This window comes from Ammospiza nelsoni, chromosome 19 (assembly GCF_027579445.1).
Source record: "Ammospiza nelsoni isolate bAmmNel1 chromosome 19, bAmmNel1.pri, whole genome shotgun sequence".
In the NCBI taxonomy this organism is placed as follows: domain Eukaryota; kingdom Metazoa; phylum Chordata; class Aves; order Passeriformes; family Passerellidae; genus Ammospiza; species Ammospiza nelsoni.
The window spans coordinates 6,898,449-6,920,103 of NC_080651.1; the positions used below are offsets into that span (position 1 = coordinate 6,898,449).

General features: G+C 40.0%; 1 protein-coding gene across 1 annotated transcript in view; it reads left to right on the forward strand.

Annotated features, from left to right (window-relative positions):
• TNRC6C (trinucleotide repeat containing adaptor 6C) overlaps positions 1–20,097 on the forward strand; it is a 105,450-nt gene extending 85,353 nt beyond the window's left edge. The window contains exons 13-24 of the mRNA XM_059486098.1: positions 221–367; positions 771–893; positions 2,195–2,278; positions 2,829–3,060; positions 5,467–5,634; positions 6,697–6,888; positions 7,642–7,785; positions 10,477–10,593; positions 12,812–13,009; positions 14,285–14,355; positions 15,957–16,096; positions 17,667–20,097. Of these exons, the coding sequence (XP_059342081.1) occupies positions 221–367; positions 771–893; positions 2,195–2,278; positions 2,829–3,060; positions 5,467–5,634; positions 6,697–6,888; positions 7,642–7,785; positions 10,477–10,593; positions 12,812–13,009; positions 14,285–14,355; positions 15,957–16,096; positions 17,667–18,027 (1,977 nt within the window). The 3' untranslated portion in view covers positions 18,028–20,097. The remainder of the gene's footprint in view (positions 1–220; positions 368–770; positions 894–2,194; positions 2,279–2,828; positions 3,061–5,466; positions 5,635–6,696; positions 6,889–7,641; positions 7,786–10,476; positions 10,594–12,811; positions 13,010–14,284; positions 14,356–15,956; positions 16,097–17,666) is intronic.
• Positions 20,098–21,655: the final 1,558 nt, after the last annotated feature.

Sequence of the window (21,655 nt, forward strand, 5' to 3'; positions counted from 1 at the left end):
CGTCTCCAACTTCAGCTGCCTTTTGTTCAGGCAGCTGTAAAAAGTTTTGGGGGTTTGAGATGTTGGGTACATGGCAATCTTTGCCTTGCCTAATTTTAAATTTTGTATGTGCTGGTCTCTTGATTCCTGCCTGTCATAATCACTAAGAATAAAGCCTGCACAGACAAATAGCAGCCAGGTTGTGTCACTAAGTGCCTGTGTCACTGTTGTCCTGCTGCAGATACCGAGTGGCAATCTGGGTATGTTTGGCAATAGCGGAGCAGCACAAGCCAGGACCATGCAACAGCCGCAGCAACCGCCAGTGCAACCTCTTAATTCATCCCAGCCTAGTCTTCGTGCTCAAGTGCCTCAGTTTCTATCCCCTCAGGTCAGACAACACCTCACTCATGTTTTCCCTTTCCCTGGAACTCTTCCCAGGTGCTCTGTCATGCTGCTGCCTGGCTGTGTCTGTGTTATGTGTTTGTTTCCTAGGCAGGGAGATGTGGCATGGCTGCGGTGTTCTTACTTGCATGTCATATAATTACCTCTGAGAGCACACTCTTATCCTCTTTTTTGTACAATGGTGTTTCTGAGGCATTTATTCTCATCTCTTTTTTTATACATGAACACTTGACTACGACTATTATGATTGTATTAGAGCCTCTTCTAATTTTTTTGATAGTTCATGGTGATAATAACATTTTCCAGCTGATGTGACTCTTATTAATGGCTCGCACAGTTACCACTGTTAGAATTAAATGTAGAATGTTTAACACTCTTCTCTCCTTTAGGTTCAAGCACAGCTTTTGCAGTTTGCAGCAAAAAACATTGGTCTCAGCCCTGCACAGTTAACCTCGCCAATTAATAATCCTCAGCATATGACGATGTTGAACCAGCTCTATCAGCTGCAGCTGGTAAGTTAAAAGACATGGCAGATAAGCTCTAAATCAGAATTGAAGGCATGAAGATAAAATAGCAGAATGACTAAATTTTTAAATGACATGACAGATCTTCAAAACAATCAGCTGCTGATTTCTTTGCTAAAGTTTCTTTTTAAAGAAGCACAGTAATTTTTTTTTTTTGCCTCAGGCTTTATAAATAGTCATTTGTGGAATAATTATCCTTTACAGCTGATCAGTGGAACTAAAAATCAGCTGTCTTCCTACTGGTGTGAATAACACAGTGTGTTCTGAAATAGCACTGGCCTGTGTGTTACATGGCAGTGGAAAGATTAAACTGGGCACATGTGTCACAACAGAACAAGAGAAATCTTGGCAGTGCTGGTCACCTGAGCTACCTACAGAACTTCTTCACTTGCCTCACTGAAAAATGAAGCTTAGGGTGAATTTTCTTTAGTTAATGGAGTGTATATTAAACATGTCTGGTGATAAGAACTGCTTACTTCTGTGTACTTCTGCTGTGTTTGCAAATTTTACATCTGTATTTTTAATGCATATGAAAATAGTTAATTGGATTTTAAGAATATTTTAAAAAGAAATCTTGTGAACTCAGTATTGGCCAGGGTTAAAAATAAAATTACAGATGGCAGATTAGTTTAGTTGCTGATCTCAGTGTGCTAGTCAAACTCTTTTCATTCAGTGTTCGATACTATTACTCATTTCTGATTATTTTCTCTAGTTTTGAGGAGCACAGCATTATTCTCATAATAATTGAACAGTACCCAGCTACATGAAAATACCTGTACAGAATTCCTTTGTTTGAATTTATCAAAATGTTGATGAATTCATCAAGATGTTTCAGAGGAACTTAACCTTGCAAAAGGATTTGCCTTGCAAAAGTAGCTGCCAAGCCAGCTACTTGAAAATTGTGGATTTTTTTCAGGAATAAAGCAGCACAAGTGATTTAACTAGAAACTGTTGGCAGAACTTGAAATGGCCAAATCAAAAACAACCATCAGTATTTGTACTATTTGTATAATATCATAAACTTTTATTTTAATTTTTGTTTTGTTACAGTTATCTCAGAAAAAAAGTAGCTTCCTCTCTTTATAGACCACTTTTTGCCACGTGGATTTATTGGTTGTTTTTGTTTTAAAAATAACACGAGACTTAAATAAATGCACTCTAAAATGCAGGATTATTACTGTTGCTTGGTGGAGTGTTTTCAGAGCACTGCAGAGCTGGCCTTTTCTGAGCTGTGGTGCAGCAGAGCAGCTGAAGGGAGGTGCTGTGTCTGACTGTCCCTGTCCCCACAGGCGTACCAACGTTTACAAATCCAGCAGCAGATGTTACAGGCTCAGCGTAACGTTTCCGGACCCATGAGACAACAGGAGCAGCAAGTAGGTGTCCCTGCCAGCTCAATCTCTGCTTCAGGGGTTGGTTTCAGTAGCTTGGAGAGCTCAGTGACATTACAGCAAAGCAGCTGAAGCATCCTTAAATCAGGGATGCAGTGCGTGCCTTGAGTGTTGGGCAGGGAGGGTGCTGAGTAAAAATAAAATAAAAAATAAAGCTGTTCCACAGCCTTGCTGGAGGAAAGCTCTTCAGCCCTTTGCACAGGCAGTTTGTATTTGTAAGGACATATGCAGTGTGTTGTTTCACTGTAGGGAGAGGCAGAGTGTTTGTTGTTACAGCAAAGCAGCTAAAGCATCTTTAAATCTGGGATGCAGTGTGTGGCTTGAATACTGGGCAGGGAGGGTGCTGAGTACAATAAAATCAAAAATCAGGCTGATTCACAGCCTTGCTGGAGGAAAGCTCTCCAGCCCTTTGCACAGGCAGTTTGTATTTGTAAGGATGTGCAGTGTGTTGTCTCACTGTAGGGAAAGGCAGAGAAGCGCAGTGTGTTTGTGTGGATTGCCCACTGACAGCTGTTTGTTGGCTCTCTCCCTGCAGGTTGCACGTACAATCAATAACATGCAGCAGCAGATCCAGCAGCACCAGCGCCAGCTGGCCCAGGCCCTGCTTATGAAGCAGCAGCCTCCCCCTCCACATCTATCTTTGCACCCCTCTGCAGGCAAATCAGCCATGGATAGCTTTTCACCCCATCCCCAGGCTCCCGGCCTTCCTGACCTGCAGACCAAAGAGCAACAGTCTTCACCGAACACCTTTGCTCCTTACCCTCTTGGTGAGTTCCTCCTGCAGCAGCTCCTCACAGGGAGCCCAGCTCCTCCAGTCACACCTCAGTATTTTGCTCCAAACTGTGACAAATACATATCTCTATATCTATATGTTTATATGTCTCTCTCTCTCTATACATATAGATAGATAGATAGATAGATGTAGATATAGACATAGATATTTAGATAGATATATAGATATGTAGATGTATAGCCACCTCCTCAATTTACACCTCAATATTTTGCTCCACACTGTAACAAATACATATATCTATATATATATTTATATATCACTCTATATATATCTATATATCTATATTTATAGATAGATAGATATAGATACAGATATTTAGATAGGTATATAGATGTATAGGCATCTCCTCAATTTACACCTCAATATTTTGCTCCACACTGTAACAAATACATATATCTATATATATATTTATATATCACTCTATATATATCTATATATATATAGATAGATAGATAGATATAGATAGAGATATTTAGATAGGTATATAGATGTATAGATGTATAGGCATCTGCTCAATTTACACCTCAATATTATGCTCCACACTGTAACAAAGACATATATCTATATATATATATATATCTATATATATATCTATATATATCTATATATATATATGTATAGATATGTGTGTGTATATATATATATGTATATATATAGATAGATATAGATATTTAGAGAGATATATAGATGTATAGGTATAGAACAGATATATATATATATACATAAAATATATAGAGATAGATATAGATATATGGAGAGAGAAAAATATATATGTAATTATAATTTTTAAATATACATATGTGCGTTTGTTTTAATTTAAATTAAATAGCACTGAAATCACAGAACAAAATCATGCCTTTATGGTAGCTGTACCTGCTCACCTGTGCTCTGCCTACAAATATCAGAATATTTGCCTAATTAACTACTTATATATCACAGAATAATGAGGTTGGAAGAGACCTCTAAGATCATAGAGTCCAACCCATGCCCTATGCTGCTATTTATGAACTGAATATAAACAGCATCATGCTGTAAAATATACAAATGTCATATTGATAAACAGGAATATCATCTAGGAAAATGTTGTGCAAAGTCATCTTTCTGCTGTAGTCAGCACTGGTGAGGGATCAGTTTTGGTCAATGTATTTCAAGAAATACGTGGATCAGTTTGAAGGAATGCAGAAAGATTGTAGTGGAGGTGATTAAGCATTTCAAAAACACAAGTGGTAAGGAAAAAATAAAATACTCTGCTCAGAAGTCTAAAGAGGAGATTTAAGAATCTTCAAAAATGTAAAGGAGAGCTAGAAATAATTTTTTGGATTTCCTAATGCAAGAGGTAATAAAGTTAAGTTTATTAAAAGATCTAGACATTAAGGATCACTTAAGCAGAGTAGAGTACTGGAATAAATGATCTAGGAAGTTCCTGAAATCTTCACCAGCATTTTGTGGTAGATTAGACATAGATCTGTCAAATATGATTGAAGGCAAAATAATTGATTGGGCCTGGATACAGAGGGAGGAGGGCAACCTTTCAGACCTGTTTGCTGTGTTATTGTTTGATGTATGCTACAGACTTCCTTTCTGACATAAAGGAATTAATTTAATCTCTTTGTGACTCTCTTTATGCTGAATACAATAGCATTGCCAAGCTTTATCTGCCATGCAGCAGTTAAGAAGGTAATTCTGACTGCTGTGGTAAGCTGTTGTGCCTGGCAGCATCAGAATGCAAAAAAAAAATTGTGAATTAAAGGCCTAAGTCTGAGAGGTTCTTATGATATCTCAGCTTTCTGTGATCTGCTAACATTCAGGATTATATATCAAGAAAGACCCAGATTCATGTCACAGAAGCATTTCAAAATTATTCCCTTAATAACAGTCTAAGTGATTCTCTTCTATGTATACAAAATAGAAACCAGTTAGTGCAGAACCTGCTATGAAAAACAGCAGCTGTTTTTCTGACCTTTAATTAGTTCATTTTTTGGGGGATTTTTAGCAAAATTAAGTGGCAGACATTGTGGGGGATGCTGGGGAGACATTAGGAATATTTTGGCTTAGCCATGGAATGGTGCAGACTGGTTTAAACTCAAGATTCCAGTACATTCTTCTGAGACAAGTGAAGAGACTGCAAGTAAAAACACTGACAGCTTTTAAATATTAGCCTTGCATCTTGTTTCGCCCTCTTTTTAGCAAGGTTTTAACTTTTTTCTGAATTCATGGGAGTTCAATTGGTGTTCCATAAAAGCAAAAATTCTTGAAAATGTGCATTGAAAATGCCACATATGCATACAGATAGAAAATCAATGTTGTGGCTGGATTTCAAACCCAGCTTTTCAATCCCTCAGTGTCTGATGGATTTCTAAGGATCTCTTTCCCTTCCCAGCTGGACTGAACCCGAACATGAATGTAAATAACATGGACATTACTGGTGGTTTGTCAGTGAAGGACACTTCTCAGTCCCAGTCTCGCCTTCCTCAGTGGACACACCCCAACTCAATGGATAATCTGTCTAGTGCTGCTTCTTCTCTTGACCAGAACTCCAGCAAGCACGGTAATGTCCCCTGCCATTTTTCCCCCCCATGTCCCCGTGCCTGCCTGGCTTTTGGTGATTCCAGCCACAGTGCAATTGGAATTATTTCCCTCGTGTTCCTTTTTTGTGTAAGTGCTCACAAAAGGTTGGTAGCCTCTGAGCCTGTGAGATTTTATAGATGATTTCTGCAGTGAAAGGCTTGCAGCTGTCACTCCCTGCATGCAGTTGTAGGAATGTATTTTTCATGTGTTGAATTTTGTTGCTGAGAACATGGAGTTCAAGTAAAACAAGCCTTTAGTGTTGGCAAAACAAGTCCCACAATCTTCCCCTTATTCCAGACCTGCATACCTTTAATCCAAAAAAACTTTACATTGGCTTTCTCCCATAATTTTTCCAGTATCATCAACCTTTCCTTGTGCAAAGTATGATGGATTACATAGTTACTCAGCCTAGAATTAGGGGTAAAAACTTCTTACTTTTCCAGAAGTGATTGCTAATCTGTTTGAATACCGTTATCCTTAACACCTCAAGTATCCTGAGCCAGTTATTCCTTTATTTCCTGTATCAAATTTATTCTGTTAGAACATGGGGCTCTGTTAACTTTATTATATCCTGGATTTTATTCTGAGCAGCATGAATTACTTCTTTTACAGCAGTTTTTTATTCTGCAAGTAGCTGCACTGCTGATGCCAAATTGTTGTTTGATAGTTTGTAGGAACATGAGAGCAGCCATTTCAAATCATCCATCCTGTCAGCACTGAATGCTTGGGGAAGGATGAAATGAGGGATATTCCTTGGTATGCTGCCTCAGCAAGTTCCTATTTACCAACAGAGTGATGATTTGAATTACTTAGTCTCTTTTTGGCAGGAATTTAATGCAGAATTCTTTAACTTGAGTATCTAGATTGTACCAGCAATGTGTCTGTTAGCTGTAATCCCTAAGGCTTCAGATGCCATTAAGCTTGGCTTACTGCGTTTGCATTTTAGTTTTCTTTTTATCTTTGTGATACAAAAAAAGGCAAATAATAACAAAATATATCCTGCTGAAATTCCATCCTACAATCTCTGTTTGGCTCCTTGTAGGTGCTATCCCTGGAGGTTTGAGCATTGGTCCTCCGGGCAAGTCCTCCCTCGATGACTCCTACGGCCGCTATGATCTGATGCAGAACAGTGAATCTCCTGCCAGCCCACCTGTAGCTGTTCCTCACAGCTGGTCACGTGCCAAATCCGATAGTGATAAGATATCCAATGGCTCCAGCATAAACTGGCCACCAGGTAACTCAATCCAAAGCCTTGCTGTTGGGCTGCTGTCCCTCAAATGTGTTGTTGAGTCCTCCCGATGTGCAGGAGTGTGGCACTCACATTCTCTGAAAAATCCCTTTGCCCAGGATTTGTCTCCTGGGAAGCTGAGAAGCTTCTGAGAAAAGGAAAACAATTCTTATCTCATTTGCTTCTTGTATTTTCCTTGTCTGGAATGTGTTTGGAGATTGTTTACCCACAGGTGATTGTTTCATTAGTTTCTGCTGTCAGTTGTTTTCACTCTTTGGCCAATTGGGGCCAAGCTGTGTCAGGACTCTGGAGAGAGTCAGGAGTTTTCATTATTATCCTTTTAGTGTATCTTATACTAAAAATATATACTAAATCTTTATACTTATAAAAGTATCTTTTCTGTATTCTTCAGTATAGTATATAGTGTTTACTTGGATTGTGTTTGGAGATTGTTTCATTGGACTCCACTGTGAGTTGTTTTGACTCATTGGCCAGTCAGTTCTAAGCTCTGTCAGGACTCTGGAAAGAGTCACAAGTTTTCATTATTATCTTTTTAGCATTTAGTAAGCAGCCTTTCTGTATTCTTTAGTATAGTATTCTTTAATATAATATAGTATTATAAAATAATAAATTAGCCTTCTGAGAAAATGGAGTCAGATTCATCATTCCTCCCTTCATCGGGACACCCTGTAAATACAATACAGAAGCTTTGGAGAATTACAGCCTCACACATTTCCCTTTTTATTGTGTTTGAAACAGAGTTTCACCCAGGAGTGCCATGGAAAGGACTGCAGAATATTGATCCTGAAAATGACCCTGATGTTACTCCTGGCAGTGTTCCAACTGGGCCTACCATAAACACCACGATCCAGGATGTGAATCGCTATCTGCTCAAGAGTGGAGGTAAACAACAAACTGCTTCCACATCTCTGCATCATTTCTTTTCCCTTCCAAAAAAGGCTTGGCCTCATTTGTTACAGACGAACATATTTTTTGCATGTGCTCCTAATCTAATAATGCTTCTGCTCAGAACTGTCACTGAATATCCAGAAATAATTGTTTTAAAAGAAGGGATTAAGAAGTTTCTTGTTTTCCATGGGAATGTAAATACTTTTATATTGGAAAAGGCTGTGAGATGTAATTTAAACTTCTGTGGTCACTGGAAGTTTTTCTGACCTGTATCACAAGGTTTTGAGCAATGTTTTGCTCTCCACAATGCCCACCCTCCTCCACACTTAGTGAAATTCTCAGAAGACTCAATACAAAGTTCCACAGTTGTTGCAGAGACAGCAGGCTTCTGGTACATTAATTAATTGTAGATTTGTTAGAAGATCAATAAGTAAAATAAATTAGAATTGGTTTATCTCCAAAACCATAAAAGAAAAAATTGGGAATTGACTAGTAAACTAGTATTTCCCAGTACTGTTTCCATTCCTTTTGTCTTGGCAATGCTTGCTTCAGAATAAAAAGGGAATTCTGTAAAACAAGAAAGCATTGTGACTGTGATACTTGTTAGCCACATGTGCTGGAAGTTGATCAAGGGAAAGGTGGCTTGGTTAATTGTGATCTGAGTGCCAAAATAGCCAAGTTACCTGCACTCTGTCAGAGCACTGCAGTTAGCACAGGAATAGCATAACCAGGCTGTCCAGAGGGACCTGTCAGGAGTGAAAATGTGGGGTTTGTTCTAACAGTTACATCTGTGATGCCAGCCCAGATTGTAAATCTGTGACCCCCTTGAAGTGGGGGTCCAGCTCTGGGCTTGTTACCTCAGGTAAAGGCTGTGAAACATGAGGGAAAGGAATGCAAAGTGTTGATTTTGGTTGTGTCTTAGCAAGAAGCAGCCTTTCTTTCAGCTGAAACACGATGTATTTGGGTAATGAGTAAGGCTGAATAAACTTAAATGACTCCAAAGTGCTTCCAAGGGGACAGGCAGGTTTGAAGTTAGAAAAAGAAAAGCTGTAAAATGTTTAATTCAGTGACACTTCAAATAGAGTTCACCCAAGAAATACTCCTCAGGCCAAAAACCTAAACCTGCAGAGCTCTCCCTGTAAAATCAGATGATATCCACTACAGGTCTTGCTGCTTTAGAGAAGGAACATGAGCTCTGTGGGTGCACAATCTGCCTGTGGATTGAAGAAATAGCTCCTCTCATTAGACAGAGTCAACAAAGATGGTCTTAGCAGAAGTAAACTGGCCCTCAAGAGGTCAGACCTTAAAACCAGTGCCTCTGGGGGTCAGTGTGTGCTTCTTTTCCTGATTAGCTTTTTAGCTTGGTAATAATAGAACTTTATTAAGAACTATAGTTGCAGAGTCTGTTTCTTTATGCTTGTATAACTGCAGCCTTAAGCACAGAGCTTGTGTTGACAGAGCTGCTCCTCAGGTAGAGGGTCAGGCTGTGGGGTGTGCTGTCCTTGCCCTGTGCACTTAAAAACAGGTAAAACTTCAGCTTTTGGGTTGATTTTTACTTTGCCCTGTTTGCTAGTAGAACTTTGGAAGGTCAGCTTCTATGAGCTGAGAGTTGCAGCCACAAGGAATCAGCACCATTTTCATCTCTGTGAGCCTTTGAATCTGCTATAATTCCATACTTCCTGCCTGGGAATAGATTATTTCCAGACAGGGTTTGATACAGAGTTCTGTTGCCTTAAACTGATGTCTGCATCAGTGTCCCTTGGAGCACAGGGAGTCTGGTTAAGGTGAAGTTTGGTTGCTTGCTGTTCCATTTGAAAACAAAGCCTGTGTTTTTTATTGAGCTGTGAGGGATGAGATTGTCCTTTTACTTCTTCTCTTCTACCTCAACACAGTGCTCTTTGCTGCAGAGCTCACCTATTTTTATTAGTCAGTTAAAGATGTTTCAGTATCACAGCCCATCTCTGTGTGTCAGAAATGATAACTCACCCAGGATACACACTTGATTTTGTTGGTGGCTAGAGAGAGTAGTTCCAGCTCTCCTGGTCTTTGCAATGAAGATTTTTGATTTTATGTTCAGTTTCTTTCATTTGCTGCCAGTAAGGAAATTGTACATGTGCTTAGATAGCTGCTCAGATTATCAATGATTTACTGAGGTGGTTTTGTGCTGTTTCATTTATGTTATCAGTTTGAGAAGAGATAGCTGAAATATATCTTTGCTTTTACTGAAAGTCTGCAAAAATTTAAAGATACTTGTGGGCATTAGGATGTAGGGGAAGTGTTTACCTTGAGTAATTTAGGACAGATCACCCATGGTAAGAGGTTAATTTATCATACACATCTCTGCTCATCTACACTTCCCATTGCCTAAGTCAGCTGGCAGAGGACATTTATAAATGAAGCCTTTTCCTCTGAGACTAAACACTTTAACACTGACTGTTTGAGTCATGTATCTTAAAGGAAATACAGAATTTACCTTCTGCACTAGAATTGTTCCTGTGCCAGCTTGCTTCTCTTTCCTTCTACTTTATCACGCTTCCAGCAACATTTCATTCCTAGACTTCAGAGACCAGGCTAATTCAGGAGAATTCCTTGCATGGTTTGTATTTGCACATAACAGATTTGCTTATGTCACACCAGACATCATTATGCCCATCTTTCTTAGTTGCTTCTCTGCTGGTTCTGCAGGGTCATCCCCAACATCATCTCAGAATGCCACGCTGCCTTCATCGAGTGCCTGGCCGCTTAGTGCCTCCGGCTACAGTAGCTCTTTCAGCAGCATTGCATCTGCACCTAGCATTGCAGGTACGGCCTTTCTGCTTCCACAGCTTCTGCATTCCCAGGAAAAGCCCCTAGGGAGTGCTTTTCCAGTGCTGACAGGAGGGCTACCCCAGGCAGAAGTGAGTTTGGAGCCCTGTGCTGGGTGGCAGCTCTCCTGGCAGCTCTGCGGTGGGGAGTGGTGGATGGTGAGCCTGGGATTGTGCTGAGGAAAAATGGATTTATTCCCACTTGGTGTCACTCTGGCATCAAGATCTTTGGGGGAGGAACACTGCCCAGGGCCTCAGCAGGAACAGACCCTTCCTGGAAGACCTGATGTGAAATTTGTGTAAAAAACTCACTGTCAAAAGTGAAACACCTCAGTTTCAGTAGTACCTCCAAGGGGTACTTTTGTCATGGCTCTGGGGGTTGGGTTTGGGGCTCTGCAGTGTCTTCTAATAGTCAGGCCAAAGCCTGATGCTCCCCTATATGGGTGAGCTAAATAATTACCCCATTTTCGTTACTGAGCTCTAAATTCTGGAGCTCCTTTTTGCAAAACATGGAAATTTGCTTGCAAACTAGCTGCCTAAATATGCATTGTGTCCCATTATAAAGTTGTGCTGTGTAGATGAATTAGATAAGAAAATGCTGATCCGCTGAAGCCCCTCCACTTCTTTGAGGGTGCAGCCTCTGGGTCAGGCTGCAGAAGGCAAAACAAAAAGAACTTATTTGGGATGTTTTCCTCCAGTGAAAGGAAAATAAAGGAGTGGCTTGCTTTTCTTTATCTGCCATGCATTTCTGCTTTATTTGCTGCCTTTTTTTGCAGTTGTTTTTGCAGTGTCATCTAATGTTTGTTTTACCCCCCATGACAAGTAGTGACATTGCAACACCTGGCCTGTGGTGCTGTGCCAGTCTTGGGGGCTGCTCTGAGCTCTCAAACTCAGACTTCCTCCTCTCCTCTCACCATTTTACACTCATTGATGTCCTCATTGTCATTGTCAAATTATTTCTGTTGCTACAATTTGCCAGAAGATGGGAGAGTGGTTGCCCTTTCACTTAAATTGTTATGATTCAATATGAAATAATTGAGTTAAACGATTGAGATAAATGGAGGCAATTTGGGGAATGTGTGTGTGTGTGTAACTGAGCCTGGGATTTTGCAACTGGTAAATTTGGCTTTGGGACTTATAAAATTACTCAGTGCCTGCCTGATGTCTTAAGCACTGAAAATTAAAACTGCCAGTTCTAGTTTTATAAAAATTCACAAGATCTTTGCATCTTGGACTTTATCAGACCAAATATTTTCTTATTCTGTGCAATCAGCATTAAAACATTGGGGCAGCACAGTCACAGCATCATTTGCTGGGGCAGAAGATGCAGGATTTGTGTCCTTTTCAGTCCATTCCAGCCCTCCATGTGCTGCCAGTGCTGGCAACAGCAGGACTGGGCTGTGACAGGGAAATTGGGCTCCGATTGCACAGCACATGTTGGTATCAGGAAGAAAGGCTAAAGGTGAATAAAGATTTGTTTTGTTATCCATTATTTAAATCAATCCAGTCTGCCCCTCTGAATGCTGTAATGTGTCTGCTGTTGTTGGGTTTGTGTTATTTTATAAAACTTTGAATTGGCAGTTACAGCAGTAAGAGTTTGAAAACTGATCAGGGAAAGTACAAGCACAACAGAAAGTTATAAAGACTGAACGGTTGTGGTGTGCTCTGATCTTCTGAAGACTTAGTTTTTCTCAAAAATACTTGGAAAAAAGAATATAGGTTACTTCAGATATTCAGAAATAAAGTTTTTGTTGGTCTTTGATCTTCAGAATTTTAATAATGCATCAGAAGAACACATAGATATACTGAATTCTTCATATTAGGTACAATGAGTTGTGCAAGAAAAAGTGTTTAAGTCCTGTTAAACCTTTGAGAGAGACAATCTTGAAGTTTTCATTATAATTTTGGTGAAATCAGGTTTCAAATACCTACATTCATTTTCTGGACTTGTTTCCATGTATCATCTTTTACAAGAAAACAAAACAATAGATTTTCAAAAGGGATCTTGTATGTAGCAGGTAGTGTGAGGCTCAGTAAACACAGAAGTACTGAAAATTGTGAACACTGGTTTAAGTAGGTTCAAAAAATACAGGATTTATAGCACTTAATGGTACAGAAAGTTGATATTTTCCTCCTGAGAAGCTGGGAGGATGTAGCCCAGGATGCCCATTGGTGAAGAACACCCCAATGTACACCAAAATGTTTTTCTGTTGCAGGTAAACTGTCAGACATCAAGTCCACGTGGTCCTCTGGCCCAATCTCTCACACCCAAGCCTCTCTGTCCCACGAACTCTGGAAGGTACCCAGAAACACTACAGCTCCAACCAGACCTCCTCCAGGCCTAACCAACACCAAGCCATCCTCCACGTGGGGTGCCAGTCCCCTGGGCTGGACCAGCTCTTCTTACTCCTCTGGTACTCACAGCTCCTTTTTCTGCTTTCTTTTCAGCATTGTTTGCTTCTGCTCTGCCTGTGAGGCTCCAGAAACCAGAGCTTTAACACAGCTGGAGTGTTCTGTGCTGGGGATGCATCTCTTGTCTCTTTATTTCACTTTGAATGAGTTGTAAATGAAGCACCTTTCAGCTGGTCATGGTGGTGATGTTACATAGGAATTGCCCAATTTCTTGAACTCTCAACTAGGATTTTTTTCCCCCAGTTCCTTAATTTCTAAAAATGTCTTACAAACATGTGTCCTGTTCTGTGGTGTGATCTAAGACTCCAAGAGGAGCCTGTGGAATTTTATATGGAAACCATGGATGGGAAGCATTTAGGCCCTGATGGCATTGCAGGGCCCTCAGGGAATGCCTTAATTTTTTCATGCTGGCCCCTTTTTTTATATGCCTTTGTTTGCTTTAATATTAATTTGAGAAGCCATGGATCTGGCTAAATATGTATATCTGTATTTAGGTATCTCTGTTGATATAAATATAGATATATATGCAGATACTACTTCTATTTTATAAAGCTCTTTTAATAATCTGCTTACACTTAGTTGAGAATAAATGTTCTTCCCTCTTCCTGCCATTTATTTTGAATATTTCTTCACCAAACCCACACCTGGAAGGTCAGATAAAGCTCCAGGATTCTCTCTGGAGCACCCACAGAATGCACTGTGACTCTCAAATGCCACTCATAAATATCAAGCTTGTACAGCTTCTTACTGTAAAGCACCAGGCTGAGGTTGTTAGGGCAGGTTTTTTTGGTTATGTTCTTGTATCTTCAATCAGGACATTGTCAGTGCAGAAATACCTGTTTTGAATAAGTCATACACATTAATCTGTCATTGACAAGAGAGCAGAGTGCTGCAGTGCTATAAAAATCTTCATTAGCCGGCAGCAATCTGAGCCTGGACATCAGAACTGCTTTTAAAATGTGTCCTCCAGATTAATTGCAATGCATCCTGAGGATCCAGCTTGTTGCAGTGCCATACCTGCATCTGTTAGTTCCCTAATATTTACTGTGGGAGTATGAAAAATGCCACAGATCTTTGAAAAGTAACAAGAGCAGCTTTTCATTCAGCAGCCTTTCCTTCCAAGGGAGGCAGTAAATCACGATGTGAGGAAACTGCTGTAGGATTTGTTTTCAGCAGCGCTGAGGCTTGTTAGTCTGTTGTGATTCCAGATAAATTTGCCTGTAAGGTGCTCTCCAGAGACCTTGATCAAGTGTTTTGTTGTGGAATTTGTGTTGCAGGTTCTGCATGGAGTACTGACAGCTCAGGGAGAACAAGCAGCTGGCTGGTTCTTCGGAACCTCACCCCCCAGGTAACTGCAACTCTGCAAAACTGGCCAGGAAAAAACACTGCAGTATAAGAGATGATGAGAATAACATCTAGCAGCCTTGGCCATTTGATTCATTTGAAAGAAGAATAATTATTCTGCATTTATCACCTGTCTTCTACAGGGAATTTGTTATGTTTTCAAAGTGCTGTCAAATCAAGTATGAATTTTCAAGCCTGTAATTAGTCATTCAGTGGGCACCATTTCTCTGTGTGTAACTTTGGAGGTGAATGATAAAGCACAGACAGAGATGTAAAATCTGATTTTCCTATGGGTTTTTTGGGTTCTTCTCATGTGTCTGTCACATCCTCTACTTGTCCTTCATGGTGTCATTCCAAAGGGAGAACAAAAGCCACAAAGCCTTGGATGCAGACATCCAAATTAACCTTGGGAAAATTTTAATTACATTTATGTAGTGTGTTTTCCCTTTGACTTATGTCTGGATTTCTATAGATGTCTAATGATAAATATAATTTGTATAACCTAAATTGAGAAAATTTGTGCTCTGGACTCTAAGGAATTCTTTAAAAATCAGAATGTCTCCCTCAATGAAGAGAGCAATAATTGTGCAATTAAGTACTTTACTTTCACTTGTACTCTCTCTTTAGCTTTTAAATACTTGTTAATTAAGCATATAAGGTAAAATGACAATACCACAGGTAACCTGTTGGAACTCAGGATGCTAAGAATTTTAAACTTTCCATACTAAAAGGCACAAACTCACTAGAAAATACTACATTTAACCTAAAGCCATAAAAAAAGCTTCAAAAATTAATTAATAGCACTGGGATTATGGGTGTGTAGTTTAATTAGACGTGTGAAATATCACCAGTTCGGGGGAAAATACTTCTTTGGAGAAAAGTGGGAAAAAACTTGTTTATTAAACAATAAAACTTAAACAATATTAAAGAATAAAATCTAAAGTTAAAAACTTAAAGTTAAAAACTTAAAGTTTAAAAACTTAAAGTTAAAAACTTAAAGTTTTGAAATAGCAATATATATACAACAAAATAGAAGTTTTAGAATAGTAACTAATGCTTCTTCTTCACCTTCTTCTCCATAGTTTGGGGTAATATAAAAATAATTAATAATGGGAGTTTTAGGATAGTAACTAATCCTTCTTCTTCACCTTCTTCTCCATAGTTTTGGGTAATATAAAGCAAAATAGAAGTTTTAGGATAGTAATTAATCCTTCTTCTTCTCCATAGTTTTGAGTAATATTTTGTAATTAGATAGAAAAGTCCACATTGTGGACTTGGAAGGATTAGTTATTGAGTTCAAAGTAAAAATAATTTAGGTATCATTTCTTAATTAGATAATTTAGCCTTAAAAAACCTTATCTAGAAAAATAGTTAACCATTTTTAACTTATTAGTAAAATACTATAGAACTCACAAGTTATAATATGGATAAAAATAATAATATGGATAATAATAATAAATAAAGATAAATAATAATAATAAATATGGATAAAAATAAACATACACGTCTAAACACAAAAGACCATGTGAAACCCTTCAATCCCCCCTTAAGAGGAGCAGAAGGGAAGGCAGGAGCAGCTGTAACCTTTGTGCCCTGTCCCTGCAGATCGATGGCTCCACGCTGCGCACGCTGTGTCTGCAGCACGGCCCCCTCATCACATTCCACTTGAACCTGACCCAAGGCAATGCTGTGGTCCGATACAGTTCCAAGGAGGAAGCAGCCAAGGCCCAGAAGTCTCTGCACATGTAAGTTCCTGCTCCATTTTTCTTTGATTACCAAGCCAGAAAAGATTTTCTTAGGCGTAACCGATCACTAGTTAATTCAGTCTTGGTTTTCAAGATTACCTAATGAGAGAGGAAAAAGTGAACTGGGGGTAGATACTGAATAAAAGGGTGTTAGAAAATTTTGTTCAGCATAAATAATTGTCTTGCTGCACCCTAAGTCCCAGCTAGGTGATATCAGGGGTGTGACAGATCCCCCTTTCAAACTCTGCAGAATCAAAAATGCAGCAGCATGGGCCCGGGGTGAACGGGGGTAACTTTATTTGATGGCAAAACTCCCCAAATCCAGGGTCACAGGACCCCAAACTGAGGGCAAGCAACAGCTTATAAACAGGGGAGGTCTCAGAGGAGGATACAATCTTTAACCAGTCTGAGAACTGGGGTGGAACACAAGGCAGGGAATACCATGGGGAGGATTTCAAGGGAGGAGAGCAGCTTAAGTGAACTAATGGTGTTTCAAAGATACAAAACTGACAGGGAAATTTCTAAAGGGAAGGGCAGGTTCTGGGAGGGATTGACATTTAATGGAAGGAGGAGCTAGGAAGGTTCTGGGGACACCCCCTATAGCAAGCCCTACCATCACAAACAGCCCTATCCCAAGGCCATAACCACATAACCCTATCCCAAACACAACCAACCCTATCCCAAACACAACCAAACCTATCCCAAGGCCATAACCAACAAGACCCCAGTTAGCCCAGGCTTCTGGGTAAGGATCCACCACCAACAACGCTGAATAAACAAACACTACCTCCATCCCCACTAAATAAACAATAACAAGCACCAATCCCAATTCTCTCTGCCATTCCTGACAGAAAGCACCCTTTAACCTGTCTTGGTTTGGAAAGACAGGAGTCTGCTAAGGAAGGCAGGAGCTTCCCCTGAAATGGAAAATGTAAACCCTCTCCCCACCCCTCTGAATTGCTATAAATTTTAAATTAAGGGCCTCTCAGGCAAAAAATATGGGAGCAGGAAATATAGGGAAAAAAACAAATAAAAGGATAAAATAAACAATGCAGTACACTAGAACAACACTGACAGAGTCAGAACCCAGCCTGACACCCTGTGGGTCAGGGTGTTGGCAGCAGTCCCATTGGAATTGTGGCTCAGCCCTCCTGCAGTGTCAGGGGTGGCTCTGCTGGAGCAGGGATCCTGTAGAGAAGGATGGATTCTTCCTCTGAAGATCCAGTGGAAGAAGAGGCAGCTGCTGCTCCTCTGGGAATCCAGTGGAGAAGCTGTGCTGGTGTCTCAAAAACCTCTGAATTATATCTGGGTAGGAATGCTTGGCTCCTCCCCCTGGGCTCACATCTCCCAATGGGATGCTGTAGTTCTTATCAGCCATGCAGGGACATTCAATAGCTGTTATCAGCAATGTCCCCTCCTGAGGGAGGTGTGATTGTGGGCACTCAGAGAGAGATAAGGCAAACTGCCCGCTTGACAAAAGCTAATCTGCCATACAGATGGTAATAGAAAACATAAAGCGATGGTCTTGCATTGCAATCTGGAACAACACTCCCACCTTGCTGTCCCTCAGGTGTGTCCTGGGCAACACCACCATCCTGGCGGAGTTTGCAGGTGAGGAGGAGGTGAACCGGTTCCTGGCGCAGGGGCAGGCGCTGCCGCCCACCTCCAGCTGGCAGTCCAACACTGGATCCACGCCCGGCCGCCTGGGCTCCTCGGGCAGCTCGCACGGGCTGGTGCGCCCCGACGCCGGCCACTGGAACCCCCCGTGCCTGGGGGGCAAGGGCAGCAGCGACCTGCTCTGGGGGGGGGTGCCCCAGTACTCCAGCAGCCTTTGGGGACCCCCCAGCGCCGACGACGGAAGGGTCATCGGGAGCCCCACGCCCCTCAACACCCTCCTGCCGGGGGATCTGCTCAGCGGCGAGTCCATCTAGGAGACACGGTGGAAGTAACAATCATCAGCACTAAAGGAGAACAGAGAATTTAAAATAAAAAAAAAAAATTCAAAAAAAAAAATAATTCAAAAATGGTAACCCTTTCCAGTCCCGGGCTTGATGAAGAATCCAGCTTTAACCCATGAGACTGGCAGCCCTCCTTAGTACCTCTGTCCAATATTGAATCTGAAACTGCAGAAGTCCTTGTGAACTGTTCCTGAAACAGTATGGGCTCCTTTGGTCAGTGTCACATGCTAATGACAGGTTTTACTTTTTTCATGGCTTTTTTTTTTGTTTTGTTTTGTTTTATGTCGTCTTTTTATGTTTGTATGGTGATTTTTCAAAACCAAGTATAAAAGCTGCTTAGAATAGGTCTATCATGAAGGGCACTTTTCAGAATTTGGGCTGGAAAGGGTTATTTTATCAACTTGGGGGGGGTGGGAAGGGGAAATGAAAGCCTATTTAAATGAGCCTGTGACTATTATGCACATTACAGAGGCGGACCCAATAATCAGAAAGGGTGAAGTGTGATATTTTACCATTGGTACAGAAAAGTGACGATTCCCAGTGGCAACTCTGGACTGTACAGGTTGAGAGGGGGGGAGGGAGGGCAGGGTTGGGGTATCTCTGTGTCCACTACTCCCATGGATCTGCCTATGCACATTACCCTTGTTTCATTACTTTTTCATGTCATTTTTTTAATCCCAAAAAATATAAAAAGTAAAAAAAAAAAAAAAAAAAAATCAACAAAGAAAGAAAAAAATACTTAAAAAAAAAAAAAGCAACAAACCATATCAACATGCAAATACTTGAATCCAGCAGGCCAATAACAAAATGTGAACACTTTCTGAGTTGAATTATTACACTTCCAGGTCAGCATCAGTACACAAAAAACAGGCTCTAAGAATTTTGTTTTTTAAAAGTTCAGACTATGTTTTTGTTGGGACAGATGTGAGTGAGTGTGCGTGTGTGCCTGTGTGTGCGTGTGCCCACGTGTGGTTTAACTCAACGTGTGAAGTTTTTTCCTTTGGTTCAGTATATGCTTTTTATTTGCTCATTGGTCAAATGTTTAATTGTTATTAGCTTCTAACTTTGCACTGAGTGTCCGCAGCCCTTCTTGTAGCTAATCCTGTAATGGTAAAAACACACAAAAAACAAAAAAAGAAAAAAAAAAGGAAATATTAAAAAAAAAGGAAAGAAACTGATAGAAGGGGCCGGCGACAATTCACGTGTAAATGTTTACTCAAGGACTCTTATTGCATTTTAAAATTACAGTGTGTATCTCTGGAGAATAATATGTATATCTACCTTTAGCGGCTTTTTATTGTGGACTAATGCAAGAAAATTATTACCGGAGTATTGCACCATTTTTCCATTCGGAATATAAAGTTTAAAAAAAAATACTCTTGTTGAACTGTGGCCATAGATAATTGTAAAGAGTTGATAGTTCCCTTGCAAGCAGGAACAGAAACAAGCACTTGGACATAAGTTTTGACTGCTTTTGGAGGAGCCAGGAGTTTTGGCTCCCACCTGTTTACAGACCTTTTTTTCTCCTTCAAACTTTAAAATAAAAAAAGGAATTAAAAAAATTAAAAAAAAAAAAAAAAGAGAAAAAACAAAACAAAAAAAAAGACTTCCATCGTAAAGAAAACTATTTTCAGAATGAAGATATGCTACTTCAGAGCTCTGGGATTGAACAGTGTTGTTGTATTATCCTTTTCTTTGGCCATTGCTGTGTACTATTTTTGTTGTTGTTTTCCTCCTCTTCGTCAAAGTGGCGAAAACTTTGTGATCACTATCTTGCACATGGTGGAAGATGTCTCAGGAAAGCCGGGTTTCCCGAGGAGCAACTCCACACCATTTCATGTATTTTTAAAACCCAACTCCTAGCACTGAAGATATTATTAAAAAACAAAATAAAATAAAAAAAAAAGACAGTAAGAAAGAAGAAAAATACCTAATCTAATGTGTAGCAGTTACATATTTACCAAATAATGGACTCAAAAGAAATAGATGTTTGAAGAGTGCTTTATATATTAAAAAATCGCTTTATGTTTAAAAAAAGATCAATGTTTTTGATTGTTTTGAAAGGAAGAAAGACAATGGAATAACATACACTTCAAGTATGTTTTAAAAATTATATGAACATTGTGCTCCCTGCCTGCTTGGATCAGGAAACTTGTGCATTACATTTTTTTTTTTTTTTGGAAGATTAGCTTTTTAATGGTTTTATCAGATTTAAAGGGTCCTGCAAGATTGCAAATTAACAAAAGCTGGTTTTATAGAGGATCATGAACTATGCACAAACTGGGTTCAAGACTTGTTTTTTTTTTTTTGTTTTTCCTCAAGTTTTAGTAGTGTATTTAGCTGAATAACCTTTCCTCAGAGTAATTGCATCTCATTGCCATTACACGCCTCCTACATATATATTTTATATATACATATATATACACACACACACTTATATAAAATATGTATGTGTGTATGTGCGTGTTTACATACAATTTTCCATGCTGAAGTTTAGCATTGAGTTGTAGAAAAACTCCTGATATTTTCAAATTGGGAATGAAAATTTCTGTTGGAGGGGTTGGGGTGGGGGAAACGGGTGGGTTTTGTTTTTTAGGGGCTATTTTTTTTTTTTTTTTTTTTTGCCTTTCCTTTTGAATTCAAGATGTCTGTAACTCTGAGATTAAAAGAAAACCAACAATTGTGGCTTTTAATGTTTATTCTCCTCATAGAATGTGATTGTTAAAAGAACATGCACCGAAAGTTGCTTTCAAGAGTACGAAGATTCTTTGAAACTTAATAAATTGCAGTTTTTTCTTGGCTGTTGAAATAATGTGTACTTTTCTTTTATGCAGGGGATACTAAATATATATATATATATATTGTTAAATCTGTGAAGGTATTTCATGGAAGGAGTTTAATTTTGAATGAGAATGCTGTGTACAGACAGGCAAACCCCTCCTGTTGTGGTCACCCCTCTGCTCTCTGCTGGTGACACTCATGAGCTTTTCCATCAACACTTTGCACATCTCATCTAGGACCAGCAGATCCCATTTTTGCCTTCAGATTCTGGTTTTTTCTCATTTATCCATGTCTCCAGTCACACAGTAGGTTGTTTGTTACCCCCTCCAGCCAGGCTGGGGCTCCCCCAGCTCCTCCCCAGTTTCTGGCCCTGGGGTGTCTCTAAATGCCATTTTACAGATCTGATCTTTTTGAGGTGAGCAATAGCCCTTAAAAAGGGGGAGAAACAGCAAAGTATTTTCATTGCAGCTCTAATGAAAAACATGTTCTTCATGGTTTGGCCTTGCAGGGTTTTAGTTTAGGAAGATGTTCACCACTTCAATGTTCTTTTAGCCCCAAGATGTCAGTGCAGGGCTGGGGGTTCATGGAGAGATCCCAGCCTTGCTCCATTCCCTGGGGTTTCTGCCTCCCCAAACCCGTCCCTGAGCCCCCACTGGTGCTGGGGGGTGGTGCTCAGCAGGGTCTCAGGGGTTGTGAGTTTGTGCAGAGGAGCTCATTCCCCACCTCCATTTGGGAAGGAGAACCTGCCATGAACAGTTGGGTCCTTGAGGGTTGTTCCAGCCCTGAGGCACCACCCAAAGTTACTGGGATTGTCCATGAG